The sequence below is a fragment of the Pyrus communis genome, chromosome 1, assembly GCF_963583255.1.
Source record: "Pyrus communis chromosome 1, drPyrComm1.1, whole genome shotgun sequence".
Taxonomy (NCBI): Eukaryota; Viridiplantae; Streptophyta; class Magnoliopsida; order Rosales; family Rosaceae; genus Pyrus; species Pyrus communis.
The window spans coordinates 40,612,515-40,640,299 of NC_084803.1; the positions used below are offsets into that span (position 1 = coordinate 40,612,515).

The window sequence follows — 27,785 nt, forward strand, 5'->3', positions numbered from 1 at the left end:
CATAATTCTGAAATGCCCATTTTTTCGAAACAAAATTCCTTTACCAGGGCTTCCTTTCAAGTAGCTCAGTATTCTCATAACTACACTCATGTGTTGTTCTGCTGGATTGTGCATATATTGGCTAATTACACTTAAGGCATGAGCAAGATCCGGCCTAGTGTGAGCCAAACACATCAACTTTCCTACTAACCTTTGGTACCTCCCTTTATCAACCGGTACTTGGTTCTGATCAATACCCAACTTCATTCCTTCAGCTAACAGAGTAGACACTGGTTTGCACGCCGCCATACCTGTTTCTTCCAACATGTCAAGAACATACTTCCTTTGTGATAGAAATATCCCAGACTTGCATCTCGATACTTCAATCCCAAGGAAATATTTTAAAGAACCAAGATCTTTCATTTCGAATTCTATGGACAAATAATTTTTTAAAGCTGCTTGCTCAACATGATCATTACCGGTAACCACCATATCATCAACATATACGATAAAAGCTGTAACCTTTCTGTTCTGAAGTTTTAGGAATAATGTATGATCCCAATTACTTTGCTTATAACCGAATGCTCTCATGGACTTGGTAAATCTACCAAACTAGGCTCTCGGAGATTGCTTTAACCCATACAATGATTTCCTGAGCCTACATACCTTCAGTTTCTGTGTGTCCGAATCATTACACCCTGGTGGAAGATCCATGTAAATCTCCTCAGTTAGATCTCCATGGAGGAATGCATTTTTTACATCGAACTGTTACAAAAGCCAATCTAGGTTTGCTGCTAAGGACAATAGAACACGAACTGTATTGATCTTAGCCACTGGTGCGAACGTATCAGTGTAGTCGATGCCATATTTCTGTGTATACCCCTTTGCCACTAATCTTGCTTTAAAGCGATCTACCGTTCCATCTGCTTTGTATTTTACTGTATAGACCCATTTGCATCCCACAGTTTTCTTTCCAGCTGGCAAGTCAATTATTTCGCAGGTAGCATTCTTCTTCAATTATCTAATTCCTCGCTCATTGCATCTTTCCAGCGGGAATCTGCTAAAGCTTCCTGCACATTGTTAGGAATAGATACAGTAGACAATTGATTTACAAATGACTTATTTAATTCTGACAGGTGATAGGTAGACACATAATTATTTAATGGATATCTCACTCTTGAATCCGAATTTGGCTCACTCATAGAATACTTGTGTTTACACTTGGGATCTGCCTCATAAGCAGGTTTAGGAATACCTCGATTAATACGCTCTGGAAGACGACGGATTGGAGGTGCACCCGGTGTAGAAGACGATTGGTTATGAGAATTAACAGAAAATGGGTTCATATTTGGACCTGATATAGCGTCAGGAGGAAAAACTCGGGACAATTGCTGCAGTTGCTGCTCGGTTCCATTGCAAATAGTGGGCCGCTGCTCATTTTCATATCTAAACTCCATAGGACTCGTGGGCTGGTCTTCCTGCCGATTTGGTTACTGCCGCTCAGTGGATATATCACCAAAAACTGTGGGCTGATGTTCTGCTTCATCTGCCGTGGACTGATTATCAACACACATATGATGCTGCTCTTCTTCAGATGCCGTGGAGTGCAATGGCTGCTCTTCATGCAATTCGGTTCTAGCACTAGGAGAGTAATCAAAGGTCAAAACTTCATTATTATCTCGGGTCAGAACTTCTTTACTTTGGTACTCCCCCTGAAGTGAGGACGCGGAGGATCCAAAAAACATTTCATGCTCATGGAAAATCACATCTTGAGTGATAAACATTTTCTTACTCGGAGGATGATAGCAACGATATCCTTTCTGGGTAGTGGCATAACCCAAAAATACACAACGAATGGCTCGAGGCTCAATTTTATTATTCCGTTGAAGAGGATGGAGGTGAACAAAAGCAACACACCCAAAGACCCGTAGGGAAAGATTTGGAGTCGGTGGACTGCTAGTCTGAGATGTGAGAGCTTGAAATGGCGTAAGAAAGTTGACAGTACGAGACGGAAGACGATTAATAAGATAGGCCGCGGAGGTAAGTGCCTCACCCCAATAATGTAGAGGCAGATGTGTCGCAATGAGTGAAGCACGAACCATTTCTAGCAAGTGTCTATTTTTGCATTCAACAACCCCATTCTGTTGAGAAGTATACGGGCACGTGGTCTGATGAACAATACCATGCATGTCAAGGAATGAACGAAGTTCCATATTAACATATTCGCCACCATTATCACTTCGAAGAACTTGGATATTCCTGTTGTATTGCACAGTAACCAATTTATGGAACTTTTGAAAGGTTGAACTAACTTCGCTTTTCGACTTTAACATAAGAACCCAAGTCATTTGGGTACAATCGTCAATAAAAGTAACAAACTAGTGAGCACCACCAAGAGTAGCTATTTTCGAAGGCCCCCAAACATCAGAATGCACAATCATAAAAGGAACAATACTTTTATTTAAACTAGGAGGAAATGAAGTTCTATGGCTTTTAGCCATTTCACAAACATCACACTTAAACTGAGAAACATCATGCTTGACAAACAAACTAGGAAATAACTTATGCAGATAACCAAAGGAAGCATGCCCAAGGCGTCGGTGCCATATCCAGATGTCTGACACTTTATTAGTAGCCCCTTGAGAATCATCAACAGAAAGAGCTTGAGTCAGCGAGCCAGAACTACCAGTCATCAACTCCAAGTAATAAAGTTTCCCTCTTCTAATACCATAACCAATCGTCTTCCGCGTCTGGATGTCCTTAAAAATACAAAAGTAGGGCCAAAAAACAACCAAACAATGTAAGGCAAGGGTTATTTGGGCAATGGATAACAAATTATAATTTAGAGAAGGAACCACAAGAATAGTGTCAAGTTTCATGGTATCAGAAAGGGAAACAGTGCCTTCCCTAATAACAGGGACGACATTACTGTTAGCAACATTGACTATGGTTTGTGTGGATGTTTTTAGTGATTGAACATGTCTAGAATCACAAGTCATATGTTCAGTAGCTCCGGAATCAATTATCCATGTATTTTAAAAACAGAAGTAGAAGTACTTAGGGCCTTACCATCACTACCTGCCGCAGCAATCATGGCAGATGCCTTGTCTGCTATCGAGTCCGAATCATTCTTAGTTTCTGTAATGAAGGCTCGAGATTTGTTGCACCTAGGATCACGTGTCTTATCCCAATTCTCGGGATATCCGATCAACTCAAAACAGCGACTCTTGGAGTGTCCTGTCATGCCACAGTGTGGGCACTTACCTTGGGGACAATCCCGGCTTGTTTGGCTAGGACGAGTTTGTCCTGACTTATGTTGTGACCCGTCTCGGTTTGACCAAGAAGATGATCCACGGGCCTTTGCTGCCATGGCAGCAGGTTCACTTTTGTCAACCTCCTTTTTCATTGCTTCTTTTCGATTAGCTTCTCGATGAACATATGCATAAGAAGCTTGAAGGCTAAGCGGGGGATCCTTTCGCAGCACTTCGCCACGAACCTGATCAAACTCATCATCGAGACCACCAAGAAACACATAGACTTGTTGTCTCTCACTGGATTTTTGAAACACTTTGACATCGTTTTCACACTCCATGGATACTTTATTAAAGTGATCCAATTCTTGGAAAATCTCAATTAGCTCCCCGAAATAGGTAGCCAAAGGTCGGCCATTTTGACGAAGCCGTGATGCCTTCTGATTCAAAGAATAAATTCTAGCTTCATCATTCTCATCAAAGTAGGCTGCTTTAAGAGAGTCCCAAATTTCCTTCAAAGTAGACAACCGAATGTACCGTTTCATAATCTCTGGCTTCATTGAAGATAAAAGCCAACTCTTAATTTTTTGATCTTTAGAGAACCAAACATCATATTTAGGATCGTCTTCGTTAGGTGCCTTGATAGACCCATGAAGATATCCCATCTTCATTCTTCCAGTAATATGGATTTGAATGAGAGGAGCCCATAAATCATAGTTTTTTTTCATCTAAAACCATACCATATTAAGGCTTGAATTTTCTGACTGCACCATAATTGGAGCAGCCACTGGAACAAGATGAGAACCGGCCCCCTTTTCTTCAGCCATTAGTCTTGCTGTCGGTACTGCTTAAAACCTGCAGCGGCGTTGATTGGACAAACTGGGCAGCGGAACAATATGGACAAACTGACAGAACAGGGGCAACAACAATTTCTTGCTCGCTGCAATTGAACAGAGACACGGGCAGCAACAATTCTTGCTCGCTGCAATTGAACAGGGACACGGACAAATCCAAACTCAGTTAGGGTTTGGTGCTTTCCTTTTTTTTCTCTAACTCGGCTCTGGTGCCAAGAAGAAAGAATGCTTTTCAAATGATATATTATTTCATCTCAATAAGGGTATATATACAATCATATACAATCCTATCAGAATAAAGGAAAGAATAATTACATCCTAAAAATAGGAAACCAAATATGGTAGGAATCCCACAATTGTAAGAATCCTAATACAAGTCAACACTAAACACCATAATCGGACTTCAACAGCGCATGCCCAGTGCCCACATTCAAATTCATAGTCAAGTCCACAATAGATCTAGAAAATTCCAAAACATATTCAGAGAAAAATAAGAACTTTTTCACCTTAAATTACATAAATTTCAAATTGGTAACCATACAATTAAAAACCTATGAACTGACAAATAAATAAAACCACAACCTTTTTTGCAACGATATCACCATGATCGTCGCAAGCTCTTTCAATTCCTCTTTTCGTCGGATCTCGAAAAGGGCGAGGGAAAATCATGGTTTGGAAGAAGGAATCCGCGAGGAGGACAGGAGAAGACTGGAGAGAGAGTGATTTGGAGGAAGATAGGAAGGAGAGGGAAAGGAAGGGGGAGAGAGAGAGAGAGGAAGCAAAGGCAAAGAGGAAGCAGTGGACGGAACAGAGAGGTGTTTGAGATCTGAAATGAAATGGGAGTGAGACGGCTAGGGTTTGTAAAGTTAAGAAATTTTATAAAACATTAAACATAAGAAACCTATAAATAAATTACAGGTACAATTTTAACAACACAAAGCCTACAGTCAAGCTGGCTTGCAACAAGCAACCCCAACCCGTAGGGAAAGGGTTCAAACCCTGACGGCAACATGTATTTTTTTGTATTTATATATCATTTTTTTTTCGGTTCGATTCAGTCCGGTTTGGTTTCCAAACCTCAAAAATCGAAACCGAACCAACCAAATTTGGTTCGGCCTCGTTTCGGTTTGGTTTTCGGTTTTCGATTTTTTGAACCTACCCCTAATAACTAGTACTCGGTGGGGTTCCTTTCTTTTTTATTTGACTTTCTTTTTTACACTAAAATAAAATAAACCAAAACTTAACAACTAAGGCCTGGTTTGGTACTGAGGTGATTCTGAAAAAAGCTGGGAGCTGTTTTTGTGTTTGGTAAACATTCAGCTTCAGCTTTTTTTCACAGTTTTGGGTGAAAAAAAGCCAAAAGCAAAAAACTACAAAACCCAGCTTTGAAAAACCGGTTTTTTTTTACATTTGTTTTACATAAAAGTTTACCAAACACTATAATACTGCTTTTTTTTTTCAAAAGTACTTTTACAAAAAAGTTTACCAAACACTCTGCTGCTTTATTTCAAAGCTGCTTATTCTCACAGCACAGCAGAAGTAACTTTTTTTCAAAGCACAATAATACCAAACCAGCCCTAAGCTTTTGTTTCAAAAAAAAAAAAAACTAAGCGAAGTATTAATCTGTTGCCTTGTGCTCACGATAGTTTGGTGGTCCTGCACTACCCTTAGCAGAGGTTCTTCTAGCGGTTAGTTTGGAACTCCTCAACTAGAACTTGAGGAGAAAATTTTCAATGTTTTTAGAACACGAGTTGATTGTTCATATGTCATAATATAATTAGTGAAAATATATTTATAAGTGCTTCATTACTTGTATATTGATATGTGGTATACTCGTATTTTAGAAAAACTAAAAAATTTCTCTAACTCGAGAGTTTAAATTCTCACAAATACATTTTTTTTCAGACTATCGCATCTATTTTAACCTTCTGTTTGACTTGGTAGGCCAAAAGTAATTCTATTCCCATTTGACATTTGGAAGAGACTGCACTTAATTTTCTTCCAAAATTTCAAAATTAGATTGAACGAGATCATATTTTCTCCTTTTTTTTCATAAAATAAAAAGATTGTGATATTCACAAACCAATTTTTATATCTCACACATTCTTATTAATTTTAAGTCATTGATATTTTTTTATTCATTTGATTTAACGGTAGAAATTGAGAATGATGTATGAGAAGTAAAAACGAGTGTTTAGATTACCTTACACGAAATAAAATAGTATTAAATTGTGAGGGACACGCTTCAACCGAAGAGAGAGAGAGAGAGGGCACGGGGCACCAGCTGGCGTTGTGGGTAACGGAAGACGAGCATTTCCCCTTTGGTTTGGTCGTGGTCTTGGTCGTCGCCTTTGTCGTATAAGTGGGGTGGTAGTAGTAAGTAGCTTTGTTTCAGTTTTCATTCTCTCTACAAAATTTCGAGACGCAGAAGTCGTGAATTTCGATCACTTTCGCCTGACGAATCAATCACAATCATCGATCAGGTAATCCCATGATCCCATTCCAATTCCAATCGCAGGGAATTTGAGATATGATCCCAATTCCCAACTCTTTTTTTTTTTTTTTTTTTTTACCATTTCACATTCACTTCGTACAATTGAATTAATTCTTCTTGATTCTGGGTTCTCTCTTTTGAAAAATTTACTCAAAAGGTTGCGATCCTCGGCGTAACGGAAATGTTGCTTCTTTGTGACTGAAGGGTCACATTTTTGAGTCGCGGAAGCCTGCAAAGCAAGGTAAGGCTGCTTACCGTAGAATTAGACGTTCCCCGACCCTCGTAAAGCGGGACCCTTGTTAGCTTGGGGCGCCCTTTTTTAGTGAACTACCGTTGAATTTCCCTCTCTTTTTTTCCTGCTTGCGATTAGATCTAGGGAGGGAGGGCCGGCTGCTTGCTTTGTGGACCACCGGTCCTGCCACCGTGGATGTTTTGGTGTGGTGTGATGTGGTGTTTGTCAAATAAATAGTTACTTGTTCTTTGCTAACCAGTCTGTTTCTGAATTGAATTTGATCATCAAAAGTCAAGTCGTAGTCTGTCTTAATTAATGGCTTCGTTACTATTACTACCCTGAAATTATATGCACATATATATGTGTGTGTGTATATATATATAATGATTTGTTTGGCAATCTTGCTCTAAAACGACACCGAGGTTTGGTTTGGATCATTTTATATATGGTGAGGAGTAGGAGGAGGGTGTAGTGTAAGAATTGTGAAGCAGTTTCTGTTTTCTTTGATTCATGTCGATTGCGATCGGTGAGGTGCTGTAGTTGGATGATTATTATTGTTGTTAGTTTGGTACGCAAGCTGCGGAGGCAATGCATCAACCTATTTTTGTGAAGTAATCGGTAGCCACTAGGATGCAGCAAATATCCTCAGGAGCTCTGTGCAGAGGTTGGGGGTTAAGTTTCTAGAGTGGCTGTCGAGGTGTTGCAGAGAAGCTCTGACACTTGTCTCATTTGTGCGCATAAATCTGGCATACTAGTGCATAGTTGGCTAGATTTTAGAGCCTTTTTTACTAGGGCACACTCCCCGTCATGAATTATATTCTTAATACCTTTTGAGCTTCTTTTGGTCCCAAGCAAGTTAGATGTCATCCTAAGTAGGACCTTCTGAATAGCATGCCCCCAGCGTAGTCGTACCTGGTCCTTTTATACTGGCTTAACTCAAGAATGATTGTAGCTTGTAGCGGTACATATGGTGTGTGCTCATTGGTCGCAGTATCAACCGTTATCTGGGTTGTATTCCTTATTAGGCCCTGCAGGGGTTGATGAGCTTTTGGGCAATAATTGGTATGTCTGGTACGCGAGCCCAACAGAGGAGGCTTCACCTACCTCATTTGATGCAGGGTGAGATCGTGCATAGCTTTCCCGTGTTGGATTGAGGGGTACAGTGAAAGCGGCATCCTTCAGTTCAAGTGTAATATTCTCATTGGACGGTGGATATAGGTTTCCACATAGTACGTTTCATGACTTCATTTGATGCTTTCCTGAAAGCTGCCAAGCCATTGTTATCCTCACTCTCTTGTTTTATATTTTATTTTTGGCTTATTTAATACTTACTTCATTTGGAAATGAATGTTTGTAACGTTATCCTTTATTTGTAGGTGTCAAGTGCTTAAACTAAAAGGCCATAATGGAGAAATTAATTGGAAACAAGAATGCAGGCTTATTAAGGTTAGTGGAGGAGAGATCGTTGACCAAGAAATTAGAGGAAGGGAAAAAACAGTGGCCAGAAGCACAAGCCCCTTACCTCCATAAAGATTGTATATCAAATATCCTTGTGCGACTTCCTCTCGACTCTCTTCAAAGGTCAAGGTTTGTCTGCAAGCCTTGGTATAACATAATTAAAAACCCCAAATTCATTGATGCTCATCTCCATCGTTCTGAATCTGTTTTGATCTTTCTATCACCAATTCCAAGGGACAGTTTGTACCCTTATTCTAAGGCTTCTATACCACGAGAAAAGCCAAACACTGTCTCGGTTGAACTAAAACTTCTTCATCCAAACCCTATCCCCATTTTTGGCCACCCTCTCATAAACTCTCCAATGTATTCTGTCCAGTTTCTGGACTTCAAAAATGATAAGAGTGAGATAGGAGAGTACAATTTAAAATGCTCGGGCAAGATCAGAGCCACCTGCAATGGTCTAATTTTGCTTGATAACATGGTGAAGAAAGGAGGACTGGCAGTCATGAATCCTGTGACTAGGAAGCTGATTGCACTTCCACTGGGTACTTTATCTCATCCACGTCGTGAATCCTATGGTTTTATACTGAATGATGTTACGGGTGAATACAAAGTAGTCCACTTGTTTCGGGATGAGTTGGGGTTTGACAGCTGTGAGATTTTGAGTCTTTGGACACAAGCATGGAGAGAGGTAAATGGCCCTCCATTCAGGCTCCTTCGTTGGTTTGGATATGCACCTGTTTCAGCCATTGGAGGTCTTCACTGGATTCCTCAAGTTGAGCGCAGCGATTACATAGTATCTATGGAAGTTGAGAAGGAGAAGTTTCACCAAATACCGCTCCCAAAACCCAGCCGAACTCATGACAGGATCCTTGAAATGGGTGGCCTTTTGAGTTTTGTCATTCATGAGGACGTGAACCATATCGACATTTGGATCTTGAAAGGTTTGTGTGGGGAAGTCTGGACAAAGAATCACAGTATCACAGTGGGTTCCGTCATAGACATGGTTCCTCTTTTCAGTTTAAGAATCAAGGGAGACATTATTTTCAAGAGAGAGGAAGATGGCTCGTTGTATGCTTATAGTTTTCGAGACCAAGAGATGAGGAAGGTCGACATGGTAAATGGATGTATCCTGCGGTCTTACATGCCTCATGTCAACACCCTCGTTTCATGGATGGAAGCAAGTCAGGACATGTCTGATGATTGATCTTTCAGCAATGGTGTGTATATATAAAACATTGACTATCAGCTTAAATTTGAATCTCCCTTTTGTATCTTATATATACACTTTGGTATTACCCCTTAATCTATATTGCTACTATTTGGGTTGATCACAAAATTGTCCATGAGCTTGTCCCCCCTCCCCTTTCATTTTCACTCTCGACTGGAGTGGCATTTAAGTTTTTTTCGTCAACTCCGTCTATTTTTTCTGTTAAATGAAGGGGTAAACAATTCAAAAATTGATGTTACAATCTTATATTTGGTAAACTTTTTGTTTTACAGATACAAAAAACTAGTGTAAAATGCATTTGGTAGACTGTTTTTAAAGAATTGAACTTACAGGTAAAAAACACAACTAATTTTTCCATTAGATAAAATTACTTATAGTGAATTTCTCCCTATAATTTAGGTCCTTAATTCACAGGAACAATATTGGGCATGGTTCGAGATGGACCGCTATCCCAAACCCATGCCCATTTTCACTCATATAATTCGATTCGGATGTGACAAAAATTGGATATCATACCAAATTAATTTTGGATGATTTGGTTCGGGCAGTTTGGACCTAAACCTAATAATCATTAGCCCAATTATAACAATAAAAATCTATAATTTACTACATAACTTTTATTTTCTAGCATCAAACCATCCTAAAAATTAAGATGTTACCAAAGTTCAAGGACTAGTAACAAATATAGTTACAACTTAAGAGTCAATAACTTCACAGTTTCAACCTTCAATTTTAAGTACGGGGTCATATTTTCTTCTTTTGTAAGTCAGAGATTATAAATTTAAATTTTGTGGATGATGAGTTTGATAGCAATTTATTCTCTTACCCCTTAATGTAAAATAAATATGTAATGGTCAATCAAGTTCAGTTTAAGGCAATTCACAAAGCTCAAAATTGTAGCCAACCCAATTGTTACACTTTGATTTTTTTAAACAAACGATATAATCTACACTAAGAAGAGTTGGCTGATTTGAGTTCTTTAACTTGTTATTTGAAGTCAAAATCAAACCAATTTACTCCCCTCACCCCCAAAAAGGTGAGTTTGTAAATGTATCGTTGCATAAAAAATTAAACTAAAATGGTCATTTTCATATAATAATATATTTATACTAAAGTCTTCCATAGTAGACAGGAAATTGAGTGTGATATTAATAATATAAAAATCAAACTCCTATAGCAGCCGAAAATCTGAATGTTATGAGTTCTTATTTTCAGTTTAATATATTGAACTCATATATAAGATACCTATACAATATATACCAAGAGAGAGGAATGAAGTAACCAATCATAAAATAGAGATAAAACAAAAGTAAACGGGTCCCACATTTAATATATCAAACTCATCCTACAATGACAATATATTAAACTCACACTAATGTAGCAGTAGTGTTAGCAAACTCAAGTTGTCTGATTCCTGTATATAAGTATTACACTCACTCAAAAATTTATGAAAGGCCTTACAAGTTAAGAGGAATGTTCATAAAATAAAAATGTAGTAATAAGTGGTAGACGACTACTGCAGTTAGGCCCCATTTGGTTTTTATTTTATTTTTTTACCAAAAACTAATTCACTTTACAATTATGCAATAAGAAGTGTTTGGAAAAAAATAAAAACTTCCGCTTATTTTGAAAGTAATGTCCTCTAGATAGTAGCTTTTAAAAGGAGTTTTTAGGTTGCTTTTAAAAGCTATTTTCATAAAAAAACAGAGTTAAGCCTTTAATAGATATTTTATACCCTTCTTTAATCATTCTACATTTATTTTCTTTGTCGAAGAACAAAGTGAGTTCACTACCTACCACTACAACCACTAACCTTGCACAATCACCACCATTACCACCACCCGTCATTGCCACCGCCGCAACAGCAGCCGCCACCACCACCACCATCACAACCACAATTGCCACCACTACCATCCTTACCACTGCTGTCCCCACCACCACTACCACCATCACCACAACCATTTGCAGTTGCCATCACCACCATTGTCCTTACCATCACTGTCGTCGCCACCATCTCGGCCCACACCACCATGTCTATTTTTGTCATATACATGATTATATCACTTTTATATTAAAATTTACCAAACTACCTTTCGTACTCACAACACTCTCAAAATACAATTTATCAAACACCTAATCACTTCATTTTACAACTAATCTATCCACATACTCATGTTTACCTTTTATAAACCCATCTCAATTTTTGGTCACAAATCAAAGGAATCAAAGATGATCAAATGACATAAAATTTTTTTTTTTTAAACAAACGATATTATCTACACTAAGGGATAAAGGTGGACTTAGTCTTACAATGGACTAACAATAATATGGTTCAAATTCACTTTAGCAAGAATCGAACTTAAGATCTATCACTTACAAATAAAAAGAAATACCACTAAATGATAGAAATTAATAAAGTTGTATAAAAAATGTACACGGATAGCTTCACCCTTATTCCATGTCTTCGGAAAAACTAGAATCCATGTTTGGCCGCTTGGATGCCCACCCCTAGATAATAGCCGAAGCCAAATCTTAAATATTAACGCTACAGTTGTACTTAACGGTGGATGTGAAGCTCTGCGCAGTGAAGTCTACCCGCCGAGAGAGAGAGAGAGAGAGAGAGAGAGAAAGAGAGAGAGCGCGTGCAAGGAAGAGAGAGAATGGCTTGCAATGTAAGTGTAGTCCACCAAGCAATGGCATCCGCCATAGCACAGCCTAACAAAGCTCCTCCTCAGCTCCCCTGCGCACATCTGTCTTCGTCTTCCAATTCAAAGCCCAAGCCTTTCAAGCTCCTTCGATCCTCCCAATCTTCTTTCGCTTCCACCTTCTCCCCCTCTCGCCCTCAAACCCTAATTCCCTCTCGTTCCAGCAAAGCTCCCAATTTCCTGGTACGCATTTACCCTCCCACCACAATTTCTTGTTTCTGTTTACTTTTTAGTTAATTTTATTGATTATTATTGTTGTTTAATAGGTTGTAGGTTGTGGCAAGGCGGAGCCGCTAAGAATAATGATATCGGGGGCGCCTGCTTCCGGTAAAGGAACGCAGTGCCAGCTGATTACTCAGAAAGTGAGTTCTTGCTATTACGAAATTTTATGCCTAATTGTTTTGATTTGCTGGTTCTATCTGCAACTTGGGGACTTTTACTACTCGAAGGCGCAACGATACCAATGTTTTATTTGCCTCAGAGGAGTCCCATTTTGTACAATTTTCATGCAGTTTTTGTTTGCCTAAGATATAATGGGTATGCACGTAAAGCAATTGATTGATTTCGGATGATTGTATGTGTAATGTATGTATCTTCGTGACGCTAAAATTTGAGGCCGGAGAAGTTTTCAAATTGTTATGAATTTATAGCATTGTTTATATAAGTTACTACTTACCACTTTATGTCATGATTTTCTCATGACGAAAGCAGATTGAATCAAGTCATCCTCTATATGCAGTATGGTTTAGTGCACGTCGCTGCTGGAGATTTACTTAGAGCAGAAATTGCTTCTGGGAGTGAAAATGGAAGGCGTGCGAGGGAGTACATGGAACAAGGAAAATTGGTTCCGGATGAAATAGTTGTCATGGTAGGGAGTACATGGAACAAGGAGAATTTATTTATGTCGACATTTTGTCATGCTAGTGATGATTCCTTGGTTTTAATCCCGTAGATGGTGAAAGACCGTCTATTGCAGCCAGATTCTCAAGAAAAAGGTTGGCTTTTGGATGGGTACCCTAGGAGCTCATCGCAAGCAATTGCTCTTAAGGAATTAGGCTTCAAGCCGGATCTTTTCATTCTACTAGAAGTAAGGATTAGTTTTTGCTGCTGTTGGCGTTTACTGTTTTATAATTGTTCAAACATTGTGCATAAATAGGAGATAGTCTTGAAGAAGCATCGTTGCATATTTTAGTTCTTTTATTTGATTATTTTTTTTAGTTTAAAAGCCAGGAAAATTGTTTTATATCACGAATTTTAGTTTTTCTGATGCATAGAGGGGGAAAAAAAGGAACAATGGAAATTTTCGTTTGTTGGATGCAAAAAGTCAGTGTGAGCTTCACAACTGTTGTTAACCATCTGACTTTTGATTTGCAGGTCTCAGAAGATATTCTTGTTGAGAGAGTTGTTGGAAGAAGGTTAGATCCTATTACTGGAAAGATATACCATTTGAAGTATTCTCCGCCAGAGACCCAAGAGATAGCGTCAAGGCTCACCCAACGTTTTGATGATACAGAAGAAAAGGTAAATTTTGAATCATTCTTCCAATTCATAATACTTTGACTTCAAGGTGATCAATTATCATTTTCTCTTGTTTAATAGATTTTCTTAATTCTTTGATAGTCCATGTAGGTTTTTAATCAAGTATAGCCACTTAGTGACTAAACTATATTTATTTTTATTTTACTTCAACAAAAGGTGAAATTGCGATTACACACTCATCATCAGAATGTGGAGGCGGTACTTTCAATGTACGAAGACATAACAGTTAAGGCATGTATATAATGTCTCTCTCTCTCTCTCTCTCTCTCTCTCTCTCTCTCTCTCTAATGTGTGTATGTGATGCCTCTTGTTTAAAAAAAAAATTGCATATATTTATTTGCACAATGTACATATCCGTGTAGTACTCAATGTGTGTATTTACTTGTACACCCTATGTGCATGTTCTATTTATTCTTTTATGTGTATGCTATTTACTTGTATTCCTGTTGTCTATTGATATCTAGTCTTCTGCTAATATGATGTGAAATCAACTTAGGATATCAATGTTTGTTGATAGCTAGTCTTCAGTGGTTTAAACATTCTTGTCTCATCAACCATTTTATCATTTGTTTAATTTCATAGCTGGATATTAGAACAAATAATCCACATATTTGGGGTGTCCAACTATATCCTTGCCTGAACATGTGCTATTGACGCTAGTATGTTAGGTTAAGGATGAAAAATATTGACCGATGTTCTGATAGGTCAGCCAATATATTGATATTTTCCTATAGAGATACAAATAAGGGGTGAAGCAATTCCTTCCACGGTATCTCTGCTATTGTTTGTTTCTGCAGGATTAGTTTCACACCCTTTCTTGGCCTGTCACCACGGGCGTCAAGCCCCTGGATAGATTCCAGTTATCTTTTATTATCTTTTAATTTCAACTTTTATGTATTTTTGCTTCCTCTAGTCTACCAAATTCTGCTGTCCAATCCCATCCTACCTCATCTTACATGCCCACCATGAACCCAAAGACCCACCTACCAGCATGAGCTAGCTGAACCTAAATGCCATGGAGGCTGGAGACCAGCCAACCCAATGGAGACCTCATATTTCCTCACTATTATAAAATATGAAATTTTTGCAGTCGTAGCAACATCATCTTTCTAAAGCATTATTCTAATCAATTGGGAGTGCTTTATGTATCATCCGTTTACTAATCATGGTTGTCTTCGAGACTACCTCCACTATAAGAATAAAGTCACACGATGGGAAAGTGTCTTGAAATTCAACACCTTGATTACAATCTGCAGGAAAGGAATTCCTGGAAAGTATATCCTTGTGCTTATCATATAGATGATATCTAAGTAGCTTAATACAACACTTGTGTCTGAAGCCAAGATGAGGTGCTGTTCCCTTCTCATATTCCCATTTCAAATTGTCAATCTTCATATATCCAAGAGGCTGATTACCCAAGGGTAGAGTTGTAAAATAAAACTTATTAAAAGGTCAGTAGGGAAAAGGGTTATTTATTTGTTAGTGTTGTTTATTTTATATTTTGGAGAGGGTGGGGAGGAATAGAAAAAGGAAAAGGAAGAATCACTTCACCTCACTCATTTCTTATTCTTTTTTAACAATTTATTAAGTGTTTGTTTTCTTGATATACTTGCTCATTTTCGGCGTTACTCTACTCATAATTGTACACCTATGCAATTGCAAGTTTGCACCAGCATAGTCCACCATGACGAAAAGGTTTTCAGTGTGCCGGGAACATTGCCAATACATCGTGTCATAATATAAGTGGTTGAAATTATTTTTTTAAAGTATCCAATCATTTGTAATATGACACTTGGTGTACCGGGCCGTGTTCCTGGCCTACTGAAAAGTCTCTTCACCTTGACAGCTAAGTCTGGTTTTCTGATAACATAAACGGTGTAAAGTCAAGCCTAGTAGCAGGCTCCATGGGCATATTCTTTTCCTGGGAGAAAAAAAAGTGCCTGCTAAACTGTCTTTCTCCAAGGTAGCTAACTTTATAAAAAATTGCGTCATATGGTATCATGATATCATGAAGTGAAGGATCCTAAATAAACAGACCTGTTCTCGTAGACCCCAGGGTCCAAGGAAATTGTGGTCACCCCCATTTCAATCTCAATCCAGATGGTCACTTAACTTTTTTATTGTGCTTTCTTCTCCAATGTTAAATTAAGATCGAACGGTGGATCACCATGATTTCCTTGGACCCTGGGGTCTAGGAGAACGGGAGTCCCTAAATAAACATATGCATAGGTTGATCATGGTATCATAAAATTTGTAGATGTATAACTTGCTGGGGTTAATTGAATTTTTTTTTTCTTTTTCTTTTCTGTGAAAAGTACTGCAGAATTTATTTCTTGACTGTTGACACCCCTCCCTCTTCACATTGCTGATGCCTTTAACCAAGTCATTTTGTTGTGCTTATAAGCTTAAAGCAAATTATGATGGTTATGAGATGGCAGAAGTTTGACATGGGATTAGTGTCAAATAGTTAGAATGGATTATGTTTTTTATTTTTGGGAAAATTACACCAATACCATCTGATCTATAGCCGTTGTTTCCGTTTTCCACTTGGAAAAGAATTGAGTGAGTTGGCCACTTCATTACAATTTTGCTGCACTGTGGCACCTATAGCCTACCTCCCGCCAAACTTTTTTGTCAAAAAAGTTGCACATGATTCGCAGGTCAGCCTGTTTGAAGGGTATTTTGAGTTCTAAGATGTCAATACACACTGTTGAAAGGGTCATGTGCAAAGTACATGCAACTTTTTGGACAGAAAAAAGAACAGAGTTAGTCATAGGTTGCCTATTGCAATTAGATTAAACTGAGGTGGGTGACTCCATTTTCTTTATCCAGGTGGCAAATTGCAACAAGGCCCAAAATACAGGTGCTATTTGCATAATTTGCCTTTTATAGGCAACCGTTGGGATGAGATTGTATACTGTACGATGAAAATACAGTATCCATTTGGTTGTGGATTATGTAACTTGGATTGTGCTTCTGTTTGCTTCAGATTAATGGAAGTCTTGCCAAGGAGGATGTGTTTGCCGAAATTGACAGTGCGCTGACTAGACTTGTTGAGAAAAGAAAGTCGACTTCAGAATCTCTAGCGGCATAGAAGGTGAAGTGTTCCTATTCTTACAAGTTTAGTTCAAGTCGGTAATTTTGCACAATTTGGTTGTTAGGCTATGCTTGCAATCTCCTGCGAACGGAGACCCAACTTCTACATGTCTTATGGAAAGGTCAGCCCTAAAAAAAGAAAAGAAGTAAATAAGTTAACACTCATATTGTGTTAGACCACAGTTATTTATTTTCAAGGCATATGAGTCAGCTTAAATTCCGAGTACATTTGTTTTATAATCACAACTCGGATAATATTTTGAATCAAAATTGGAGCGATATGGAGAAATATTGTTTATTTCCTTTTTCTATCCTGGTATTTGGCTAAGCGACACAGTGGGTCAATTATATTTATGTGTTGAGTTTGAACCCTTGATGTCCTGTATTAAAATCAAGAGTTTTTAAGAAAACTTTAGAGAATTGAAGTTTGGTGCTACGGTGCATCACCAAAACTAGCTCACAGGGTTATTACAAACAGAGTCTTAGCTACGCTCGTCGTATCATCAAATAAACGACAGTGATACCTGAGATCCATATTATAGCAATATAGCCACGATTAGCAAGGTCATCCGCAATTATGTTTTTCTTCTAGTACACATGAATTAATTGCAGTCCCAAACCCGTCTCATGTACAGTCTAGTATTATCACTCAAAGAATGAAGAATAAAGATTTCTGTATGTTATATAAACCACTATATTGTGGCCATAACAAACAATGGACTGAACTCAAATTTATTTTAATCGGTCACAACCTATCCCAATCAACCTACCAAATAAGGCCAGGGTTTATGGTTGAGGGTTTTGTTTTGTTTAAGTAATAAAGATGAAAGAGGATGATAGCTTTGCTTGTTTTTGTGGGCCAAATATTAGATATTATACTTTTTCTTCCTTTTCAGTTTTATTCTATTAGGTGTTTTTTATCAATTTATATTAGATATACATTTACTTAAGAGCTAATGGAACACATGGTGTAAAATCAAGCGATGTTGCATTCTAGAATTCATACAGCTGACTTCACTTAATGAGATTAAGCTTCATTGTTGTTGTTGGTATTCTATTTGTGGACTTTTCCTCCAATTTGACTTGTTCTCGAAGGAGAAAAAAAAATTCAAAGCTAAACCATTTGAATGAAACAAAGACCAAGTTGAAGAAAAGAAAAGGTCCTGGCTTGAAATCCAGTGGTTGCAATTTACGCATATAATTATATACACTTTTTGCCTTGACCAATCAGCAAATGCCAAGAAGATTAAGAAAACAAAAAAAGTCCAATATATGCATAAAAAATTGGAAACATGAAAAGGAAGTGAATGGTTTTTGCTCTACAAAACTTGACAACGTCATGGCACCATTACATCATCACGTGGATTCAGTCGTGGAACTGGAACGAGAGTGAGAAGGGTGTGCCAAAAAATAAGCCGACGCATTTTCCAAGCAACTTACAATGTGAGTCATGGTTGGCCTGTCACTACCTTGTAATCTTACACAGTCCGCTGCCAAGTACCCAACATATGCCACTGCCTCTATTTCAAACGGCGTTGGGGGTGCCACTCTTGGATCCAAAATCCTGTGTATCTCGTCATTCGCAATGTACGGCACGACAAAATCAACAACATTTCTTGGCATCCCATTCTCATTTTTGTGAATTGCGTTGTAACCGGACAACAATTCAAGCAACACCACTCCGAAGCTATAAACATCACTCTTGGAAGTTAGACGACGAAGCCTATAGTACTCCGGGTCCATGTACCCAAATGTGCCAGCTGCGCCAAGCGAAAGGTGAGTTTCTTCATCCTCCGGCCCCATCAAAGAGAGGCCAAAATCGGCTACCTTGCCCCTCAATGTGTCATCCAACAGTATGTTGGATGACTTAATGTCGCGGTGTATGACTGGTGGGATTGCATACACATGTAGGTACTCGATCCCTCGGGCTGCATCAAGAGCCACTTCGATGCGCTTGGCCCATGAGAGCAAAGGGGAGTGTGGGAGCTCGTGGAGATGGTCATGGAGGGAGCCATTTTCCAGGTATTCATACACGAGTATTCGCTCTTTTGCATCTTCAAAGAATCCAAGTAATTGAACCAAGTTCTTGTGGTTGAGGCGTGAAAGGGACTCGAGCTCGTTTACAAAAGCACAGTCCTTGTCCTGCTGGCGCTTTGTGTAGCCTCCGTGTGATGAAGAGATTGACGTCTCAGCACGCTTGATAGCCACTTTTCGACCATCATCTAATGTGGCGTGGTAGACAGAGCCGTAGCTGCCAGTTCCGACCTTGTGTTCTTCGGAGAAATTGGAGGTGGCTTCGAGTAGTAGTTGCAGTGGAAATTCCTCCAAGGAAGCCCCATTGCTCACCAAATGGCTTAGCCGCTTCTCTAACACCGGTGTCCCTGCCATTGCCGCTGCACCTTGCTCGGCTTGTAACTGGGGCTGGTCATCCAAGGGGCCTGAGTCATGAACACGGGATCCTCCAACTCCAGTTTTGCAATACTTGAACACAAAGAAACATACCGACACCACCAAAGCTAAGGACCCAACACAACCGACTACAAGAAAAGCAACCATTTTGCGGCTCCACTTACTACTTCCTGATTCTAATGGCGGCGATGGCGAGGGCACCGGCCCCGGCGACGTTCCATCATACTGCTGACAAGGTTGGCAGACTTTATATCCGTGTTCACAGAATCTACCATAGCCTGGCAATGGATTGCTGCCGTGCGGACATTCCCTTGTACATGACCCCGGCTGCACATCACTTCCGAATACCGTGAATTTGTTTGAGGCGTTAAAAATTGGGTTGCCCCAACAATACAAGGAAAAATTGTATGATGAAACTCCGCAGAAGACGCTGCGTTTTGCTTCAATTGCTGTGAAGTAAGTATCTTTCAGTGCATCGGGCATGCTGAAGTTGTTTTCCCCCCAACAAACAACTGTTCCGTTAGGCCTGAGAGCACAGCTGCGGTTTTCTCCCAAGGCCAGAGACGTGAAACTCCCCTGAGGTTTCTCACCCTTCATATCTCCCCAGCAATCCAAACTGCTATCATCCGATGAGATGGCACACGCATGACCGAAACCTGCACTCACAGCTCGGTAAACATTCCGGCCATTGATAGCGCTGGGCTCCTTCCCAACCACCAAATGATTGCTTCCTAAGCAAGTAACCTTTCCGATTTGTGATACTCCGCATACAAAATTTTCTCCCACCGCGATGCTTGAAAATCCGTAGTTGTGTCTACTGATCGTTCTTTTGTTAAACCAATGCCATTGCCAGCACTGGAGGCGACTACTAGTACTAGACCCATCCTCAATAAGGCCGCAAACGTGAGAGTTTCCAGCAACAAGTTGCTTGACAGGGGGGCCGTGGTAGATGCGCTTATGATTGCCAGACAACCTCCAGCAGCTCAAAGACGAATAAGTATTGGAGGAAGAAGACGGCGGGGGCCTCAAGGCGCATAAGAAGCCATCTCCGGCAACTATAGCAGTGAAGGAAGAAGAAGCGTTCTTGTTGAGACGAATTTGACTGCCGCCGCCATTGCTTCCGGTTGCAGCTGTAGGAAACTTGAAACTAGTACAATTGAGAAACGATTTCTGGTTTTGGGGATGTATGAGTGCGCAGATGAAGGTCTGGTTAGAATATTCCGAAATCGACACGGTGGAGGACAGAGAAAGAGGAAGGAAAGTAAGCAAGGAGAAGGTGATGATGAAAAGTGTTAAAGAATAAGGAGCAGCCATAGTGCAGAAACTTTCATGGCAGAGAGATGATGATGAAGAAGAAGAAGAAGAATGAGAGAGAAGGGATAAATTAAGTTTGTGGTGGCAGTCTCAATTTAAACGTGTAGAAGGTGGAAGAGTCGGAGAGTGTGGACCAAAGACTCGCTTACACGCTTTTGAGAGTGTTTTTGAGGACCAAAGACCAAGTCCCTTTGAACACCTTAAGTTTTGTATGCATGTATAAAGACAGAAGGGGAGCGAGAGAGAGGGGAGCGTGTGGGTCAAAGACTCGATTAAGTCCAACGTAACAAAGGATAGACAATTATTTCTTAATTTTCTTTCATAAAAAGTCTTGCTAATCTTGTTCTAAACAGGGAACTAAACTTAACCTTAGTTTAGTAGAAGAAGAAGGAAAGACTTTTTTTCTTTCTCATATTTATTTATAAATATCTAGTAGAAAATACGGAAAACTATTAAGAGAATACTATCTATTTTTCTCCTATTTTCTTTGTCTATTTGCGTGTTGAGGGTTCGAATTTCACATTGAAAAAAGGAAAAACTTTGTATGTACTTATAAAAAATTGAGTTACCTCCTATGTTACCAACAATGGTTTTAAAAACGAGCCTTGCGATGTGCCTAGACAGTCTTCGAGGCGGGGCGGTGAGGAAAACGCCTCTGCCCCGCAGGAGTAGGTTTAAATGCGCTTAGGGTGTTCGAGGTGCGCCTAAGGCATCAACTGGGGCGTTTTCTTTTCAAGGTTAGGGTTTATCATAGTGGAGAAATTTTTTTATTTGATTGTTGATTATTCTTCTACAATTAATTTTGACTTTGTATTTTTTATTTCGACTCTATATATTTGATGTCTGTTGTATTGTTATATATATTAATAATTTTAGCTCCTGTGAGGCTTCGCTTCATGCCTCAAGACTTTCGCTTAGACGGGCTATCCATAAAACACCTTGGTTTCGCTTTCACCTTTAAAAACATTGATTACCAATTCATTTTATATTGAACCTCAACTTCCATAATTGTCCAGCTAGGTAAAATGACAAACACACATGATGCAAGGAACAACACTTTTAAACTTTATGGTACATTTAGTAATCATATAAATGATATTAAATTCTTTACTTACATTACAAGCATTATGGAAGAAAAAATTCACACTTGCATCAAACTTCTGAACCTTAAAATTACGTAGCTACTGCTAAAACAGCAACTCATCGGTACTGGGTGAGAAATCCTTGACTTTTTTGTCGTTACCGGTATTGTTCCTGGACCGGAAACTGCAAGGATCAGCATCCGCAAGCATCTTTATAACCTCCCGCATTGTCGGGCGCAACGATGGTAGCTTCGTAGTACAAAGAACAGCAACCTTCAGGACCTTGATCATGTCATCCTGGACACTTTCATCTGCCACTTTTTCATCGAGAATCTTAACAACCGCTTCACGGTCACTCAGATGCGTTGAAACCCAGTAAACAATATCTTTTCCTTCCCCGTAATCCTCTTCAATTGGTCTCCTACCAGTTCCTAGCTCTAGCAGCACAACACCGAAGCTATACACATCGCATTTTTCGTTCACTTTAGCAGTATATGCCAGCTCTGCAGGAAATTAGTTCAAAATGTTTGAATACATGCATGTTATGGAACTTTTGGATACAATCCGAATTGAATGAGACGGTCCAATATAAAAAATGAAAGCAACATCAAACCTGGTGAGCAGATTAAAATTCTAGAGTTGTAGAAAACGTCGCAGAGCAATTGATACAAGCATAGTTGAAATAAGAAACCAACGCTAACATATGTGACCAACAACGATGGAAGGATAAAAGTATGTGCTTTTGCAGATTTGAAACTCACCGGGAGCAATATAGCCATGTGTGCCGGCGAATGAGCTGTAATCAGAACCCTTCCGAGAATTTTCTGCAATCTTTGCAACCCCAAAATCAGCAACTTTTGCCTCATAATCGTCGTCGAGCAGAATGTTGGTGGATTTAATATCTCTGTGAATTATAGCTGGTGAACAATCATGGTGCAGATAAGCAATCCCCCGAGCTGCTCCCAAAGCAATCTTATACCTCTGGCACCAATCCAATTCGGGCTTCCCGCATTTAATCTCTCTGTGAAGCGCTTCAAACAAATTACCATTTGCCATGTACTCAAACACGAGAACACTAGATCCGCCCTTCACTAAACAAGCGTATAGCTTCAGTATATTTTTATGCCTAATCTTCCCCAAAATGTCCATCTCTGCAATCAAAGGCTTCATGCCATCTTCTTTCCAAAGTTGTTTGACAGCTACCGTGCCACGACCTTTCTTCAAATCTATGCGGTAAACTTTCCCTGTACTGCCACTTCCAATCAAATTTTCTTCTTCCAAATCGCATATCTCATCTGCATCTATTTCCAACTGGTGGAAAGATGCAAGTTTCCATTTCGGATCTATCTCCTTCCCCGCTTCCAAATTATTTTCTCTGTCAACCGCCTTCCCAAGCTTGAAATTCTTATAACTGACAAGCAGTAATCCAGCAAAAGCAGCAACCAACGCCGATGCTATAATAAAGAACAAAACCAGTTTATTTTCAAGCACCCTTTTTTTATTCGGCTTTTCAGTACACATGTTCATCCCAGAATTTGTGCGAGTTCTGGAATATTGATCGATGCAGAGTCCCTTGTTTCCGGCGAAGGCTTTGTCTCCTCCCATGGTCAGAAGATCAGATGGAACTCTTCCAGATAAATGATTCCCCGAAAAATCTATAGAACTTAGCTTCAGTTTCGCCAAAGCTTCAGGAATAAAACCCATGAGGTGGTTTTTCGAGAGATTTAGAGAGTTCAAAGAGCTCATTAGTGATAATGTACGAGGGATATTACCAGTTAAAGAATTCGAAGCAAGATTCACGTCCACCAACTTAACACAGTTTCCCAATTCTGATGGTATTGATCCCGTCAAAGAATTGAATTCGAGATGCAAAGATGACAGCTGCTTTAGAGCACCCATTTCAGAAGGAATTTCACCAGAAAAGTTATTACTGCTCAGATAGAGCTTCTCCAAGCTCGATAGTTCCCCAAGTTGCGGTGGAAGATAACCTGAGAAACCATTGTTCTGCAATATCAACTGATTCAGGCTGGTAGAAAACCCAATGCTGGGGGATAATTCTCCGCTGAAGTTGTTATCACTAAAATCAATCATTGTCGCGTAGGGAAGTGACCAAAACTCCGCTGGAATCTTCCCAAACAAACGGTTCTGATTGACTCTCAGCCGCTGTAGAGATTTACAACGAACATAAGAATCTGGAAACTCCCCAGAAAAATTGTTGTCCAAAGCAAGCAAGAAATTTAACCTGCCGTTTTCACAAAGAAACCTTGGGAAACCACCTGAAAACTGATTCTCGGATATGTCAATGCTTTCCAAAGGTGAGAATCTACCAAAATTGGTTGGAAATTCCCCAGAAAATCTGTTTCCGTAGATTGAGACTGATCCAAGGTGTTTCATATCGCCGAACCCAGCAGGGAATTCCCCGGAGAAATTGTTCCCAAATAACTGAAAAACCTTCAAGTTCTTGAGATTTCCCATCTCCGAAGGCAACTTCCCATAAAACTTGTTTGATGAGATATCAAATTCCCTTAGGAGGGTGAGACTAGCAAGCCCTGGTGGGATTTCTCCAGTCAAATTGTTTTGAAAAAGTTCAATCTTATTGAGGTATTGTAGATGGGAAATGGACTCCGAGAGCTTCCCAGAGAGCTTGTTTCTCGACATATCCAACGTCTCCAATGCCTTCATTTCGTAAACAGATTCCGGAATCTCTCCTCTCAACTGGGTAAACCCCAGATGGAGCCAAGTTACGTTGGTCAAGTTTTCAAGCCCCTCAGGAATTTCACCTTCATCAAACTCATTTTCCCCAAGCACGAGAGAAACCAACCCGGTCAGATTCCCCACCCAGGATGGGAATGCGCCAGAGAAGAAGTTTGTAGAAAGATCAAGAATCTCCAATTTTCCGAGGGCAGAAAGATCGGGGATTGCTCCGACCATTTTGTTGCCGGTGAGATTTATAGTTTTAAGATTTGCGCAAAGAGTGACTTGGGCAGGAAGCTTTCCTGTAATGTTGTTGGAAGGCAGTGAAAGCGTCTCTAGGCTGTCAAGAACACCAATGGCGGGCGAAATCTCCCCCGAAAGGGACTTGTTATCAAGAGAAATTCCAATCACTTTTCCGCTAATCCCATCACAAGCAACTCCGAAGAAGTTGCAGGGCGACCGGTCAGCGGTCTCTTTCCAGGAATCGAGAACATTCAGAGGGTCCTCGAGCTGCCTCTTCAACTCAAGGAGGGCTTCAGTTTCCGTTTGACTTCCGACCGTTAGAGGCAAACATGGCGGGAAAAGCAAACCGAAGAGGAATACGGTTGGCAGCAGCAAGTACAGTGCCATTGGCAATTCAGTAATAGGTACTACTAGTAGGGGTAGAATGGTCAATTAAGGACAACGGAGCTTTAAATTTAGCGGCGACCACCACCACCACCCCTACCCCATGCCGATGCCATTATTTGAATTTGAACAAGTTCTGAGGAAGCGGAAGGAAACAGCTGTGCAGAAAAAGCCCATAAGTCAATGTCTCTGACTGCATTATCTTGATAATTTATAATTTAATAATAATAATTATTATTATTATTATTATTATTATTATAAAATACAGGGATAAATTAAGGAAATTGTTATTAGCATTTCACAAAAATCTTATTTGACACTTCAAATTTTTTATAATTAGAAAGAAAAATACAAAAGAGTGTAGAATGTAATTTTTGAAATGCTAATAATAAGTTCTTAAATTAAAATTATTAATTTATAATGTATAATAATATTTATTAAGCCGTAGTCAATACCAACTAAGGTGACGTTAAAACGTCAATTTTGTCTGTAGCTGTGGATTCTCTTGCTTGCATATGAGAGTTATCGTTACTGTAAATTAAGACAACTTGATAATTGATTACCCTTGCAAGTCACTCATTAGTCCATCATTTCTTTTGCATATTTTCTTTTTTAAAAAGAGATAAGCTGGTGGCTTACCGCGATCCATCATTTCTAGAGTTGGAAAGGCTCATAGAAATATTTCAATTTCTTCCTAACTATCATCGTTTATAAGTGCAAGGTATCGAATTTAAGACATGCAGTGTAAAATACGGGTCTGAAATTCTCCCTAATCACTGGCCACCCGTGATGGTTTTTTCCTTTGCATATTTGCGGTTTATGTTATAATTATACTGCCTACTAATTAATCAATTAAAAATTGTAAAGATGGGATCTCCTATATTCTTTTGCATATCTGAGGTTTATGTTATGATTATACTGCCTACTAATTAATGAATTAAAAGTTGTAAAGAAGGGATCTCCTTTATCGCATGAAATACCATCGAATTTGAGCTATGATCGAACTTAAAATCAGTGAGTATTTGTTTTTGAACTTGTCATAATATGGAGCAATTATCATTTTGAATATAACTTAGTTAGAACTTCCGCCAAATACCTTTTATTTTGAATGGAAGTTCTAACCGTGTTATGCAAAAGAGTCATTGATTCTCATCGTGACAAGTCCAAAAATCAGTACTCACATATTTTTAGTCCAGCTTCAATTGGACCAAAAATTTCCTCAAATTTCTTAATTAGGACTTTAACTAATTAATAAAAATTAAAGAAAGCAAAAACTTAAATTTTGCAATTACCAACTAATTAATTAAATCCACACTCGTGAGAAGAATGGTTAAACACACATAAATATTCATATTTTGAGCCAGAAAAAATAGTTTCATTTTGGATTTCCCAAATTTCCTTGCCAGTATATACGGTCGTGAAAAAGGAAAGAGATTGGATTAATTTTGGGTTCATTTTCAATAATCAAATCAGTGTTTTATTGTTGACCAAGACAAAAAGTAGTTTTTAGATAGTAATCCAATCATTAATCAAGCAGAAGCATTCATAAATTGAAAGAAAAATTTGAGAAAAAAAGAATTAATACAAGAGAATCGAAAATAATATTTAGAGTAAATAGAGGTGACAGATGAGATGAGAGTAGAGTACCTGATGGTGATCACTTCCAAGTGAGAGGTAGATCATGTGGAGAGGAGGAAGCAGCATCATCAAGTGTTGGGCAACCAATGCCTCATCTCATCTGATGAAGAACCGATTAACAGCAGCTGGGAATTGGATCAACCAACTGGATGAATTTGGTGGCCAAATTATACAGAAGAGAAACTAACAGAAGAGAGCATGCTGTATAACTTTACTTTGTGTATGTTTGGCTGATGGGATACATATATATATATATATGTGTATGTATGTATATGTAGTTTATGTGTAGATATTGAACAAGTGTTGAGCATTCATATGGTGATGGTCCATGGATGGAGACTGGATAAATAATATCTGACACTTCCTTCCTACCCACATGTTTCTTGCTTACTAACTTCACCACTCACCACTCACCACTCACCACTCAGTAATCTTTCAGCTACCTAGACAAACAGCGGTCGGTGGAGGAAGCAGAAGAGAAAAGGAAGAGAGAGAGAGAGAGAGAGAGAGAGTAAATAGTTCCGGCCGTACGTCGTCGAATTATTAGAGATGATGGGTAATCTATGTGAGTGACGAGTGGGGGAGGGAGGCAGGGATGGAGAGAGAGCAGAGACAAAAATGCTTTATGAGCAATTTTTGGAAATTAGTGGCCTCCTCGAAAACCACGAAAAGTAATTATGGTAATATGATATTATTGATTTTTGAGTGGATGATGATGATCCCAAATTCAGTTTCCCTTTATTCATTTTACGTCTCGTTGTGTGAGATACCGGTGGGGAAAAGAGAAACTTTCCTTTAACGCTGTGGGATCAGGAAATATTATTGAAGAGTCAATGACAATAGTGTGCACAACGCCTAAATTTTTGGACACTTATATCATGTAAATTGTCATTTTATCAAGTTTTGGTTTGATAGGTTTGAAGTTATTTATCAAGTCATATTGCACGTTTGTTAATAATTTTCGAGCAAGTACATCGACTGATATCAATAGCTTATGAGCGAGCATGTAGACGGATGTTAACATATGTCAAATGAGTGTATCGAAAGATGTCCATATCAACTTATACAAAGGTATGAGGCGAACAGATACCCTGCCTATGCTTATAAAGGCAATTCGTCGAACAACTGTAGGGCAAATTTTCAAAGACATCTCAGATTTTCTGAGGTCAGCACCCAGCTCTT

At 39.1% G+C, this 27,785-nt stretch overlaps 4 protein-coding genes across 7 annotated transcripts; 2 read left to right on the forward strand and 2 right to left on the reverse strand.

Annotated features, from left to right (window-relative positions):
• Positions 1 to 6,422: 6,422 nt before the first annotated feature.
• Positions 6,423 to 9,607, forward strand: LOC137742928 (F-box protein CPR1-like). Of its 4 annotated transcripts, none has more exons than XM_068482877.1 (4): positions 6,443 to 6,567; positions 6,736 to 6,819; positions 7,836 to 8,039; positions 8,187 to 9,607. In XM_068482877.1, exon 4 carries the CDS (start codon positions 8,216 to 8,218, stop codon positions 9,473 to 9,475), a length of 1,260 nt encoding a protein of 419 aa, XP_068338978.1. In that variant the 5' UTR covers positions 6,443 to 6,567; positions 6,736 to 6,819; positions 7,836 to 8,039; positions 8,187 to 8,215; the 3' UTR covers positions 9,476 to 9,607. The 4 variants fall into 4 exon arrangements, with proteins under 4 accessions (XP_068338982.1, XP_068338978.1, XP_068338972.1 ...); XM_068482871.1 differs by having other exon boundaries at positions 7,929 to 8,039; XM_068482866.1 differs by lacking the exon at positions 7,836 to 8,039.
• A 2,370-nt stretch (positions 9,608 to 11,977) lies between these two features.
• Positions 11,978 to 17,137, forward strand: LOC137710530 (adenylate kinase, chloroplastic). Its single transcript, XM_068449578.1, has 7 exons — positions 11,978 to 12,387; positions 12,471 to 12,566; positions 12,944 to 13,072; positions 13,157 to 13,291; positions 13,579 to 13,725; positions 13,900 to 13,974; positions 16,733 to 17,137. Exons 1-7 carry the CDS (start codon positions 12,160 to 12,162, stop codon positions 16,835 to 16,837), a joined length of 915 nt encoding a protein of 304 aa, XP_068305679.1. The 5' UTR covers positions 11,978 to 12,159; the 3' UTR covers positions 16,838 to 17,137.
• Positions 17,138 to 17,983: 846 nt separating this feature from the next.
• Positions 17,984 to 20,776, reverse strand: LOC137710519 (serine/threonine-protein kinase-like protein CCR4). Its single transcript, XM_068449567.1, has one exon. The coding sequence runs from the start codon at positions 20,560 to 20,562 to the stop codon at positions 18,196 to 18,198; it is 2,367 nt and encodes a 788-aa protein (XP_068305668.1). The 5' UTR covers positions 20,563 to 20,776; the 3' UTR covers positions 17,984 to 18,195.
• Positions 20,777 to 21,655: 879 nt separating this feature from the next.
• On the reverse strand, positions 21,656 to 27,251 carry LOC137710509 (receptor protein-tyrosine kinase CEPR2-like). The gene is made up of 3 exons (XM_068449555.1): positions 26,613 to 27,251; positions 22,406 to 25,123; positions 21,656 to 22,147 (listed from the first exon to the last, which is right to left on the reverse strand). Exons 2-3 carry the CDS (start codon positions 24,966 to 24,968, stop codon positions 21,750 to 21,752), a joined length of 2,961 nt encoding a protein of 986 aa, XP_068305656.1. The 5' UTR covers positions 24,969 to 25,123; positions 26,613 to 27,251; the 3' UTR covers positions 21,656 to 21,749.
• Positions 27,252 to 27,785: the final 534 nt, after the last annotated feature.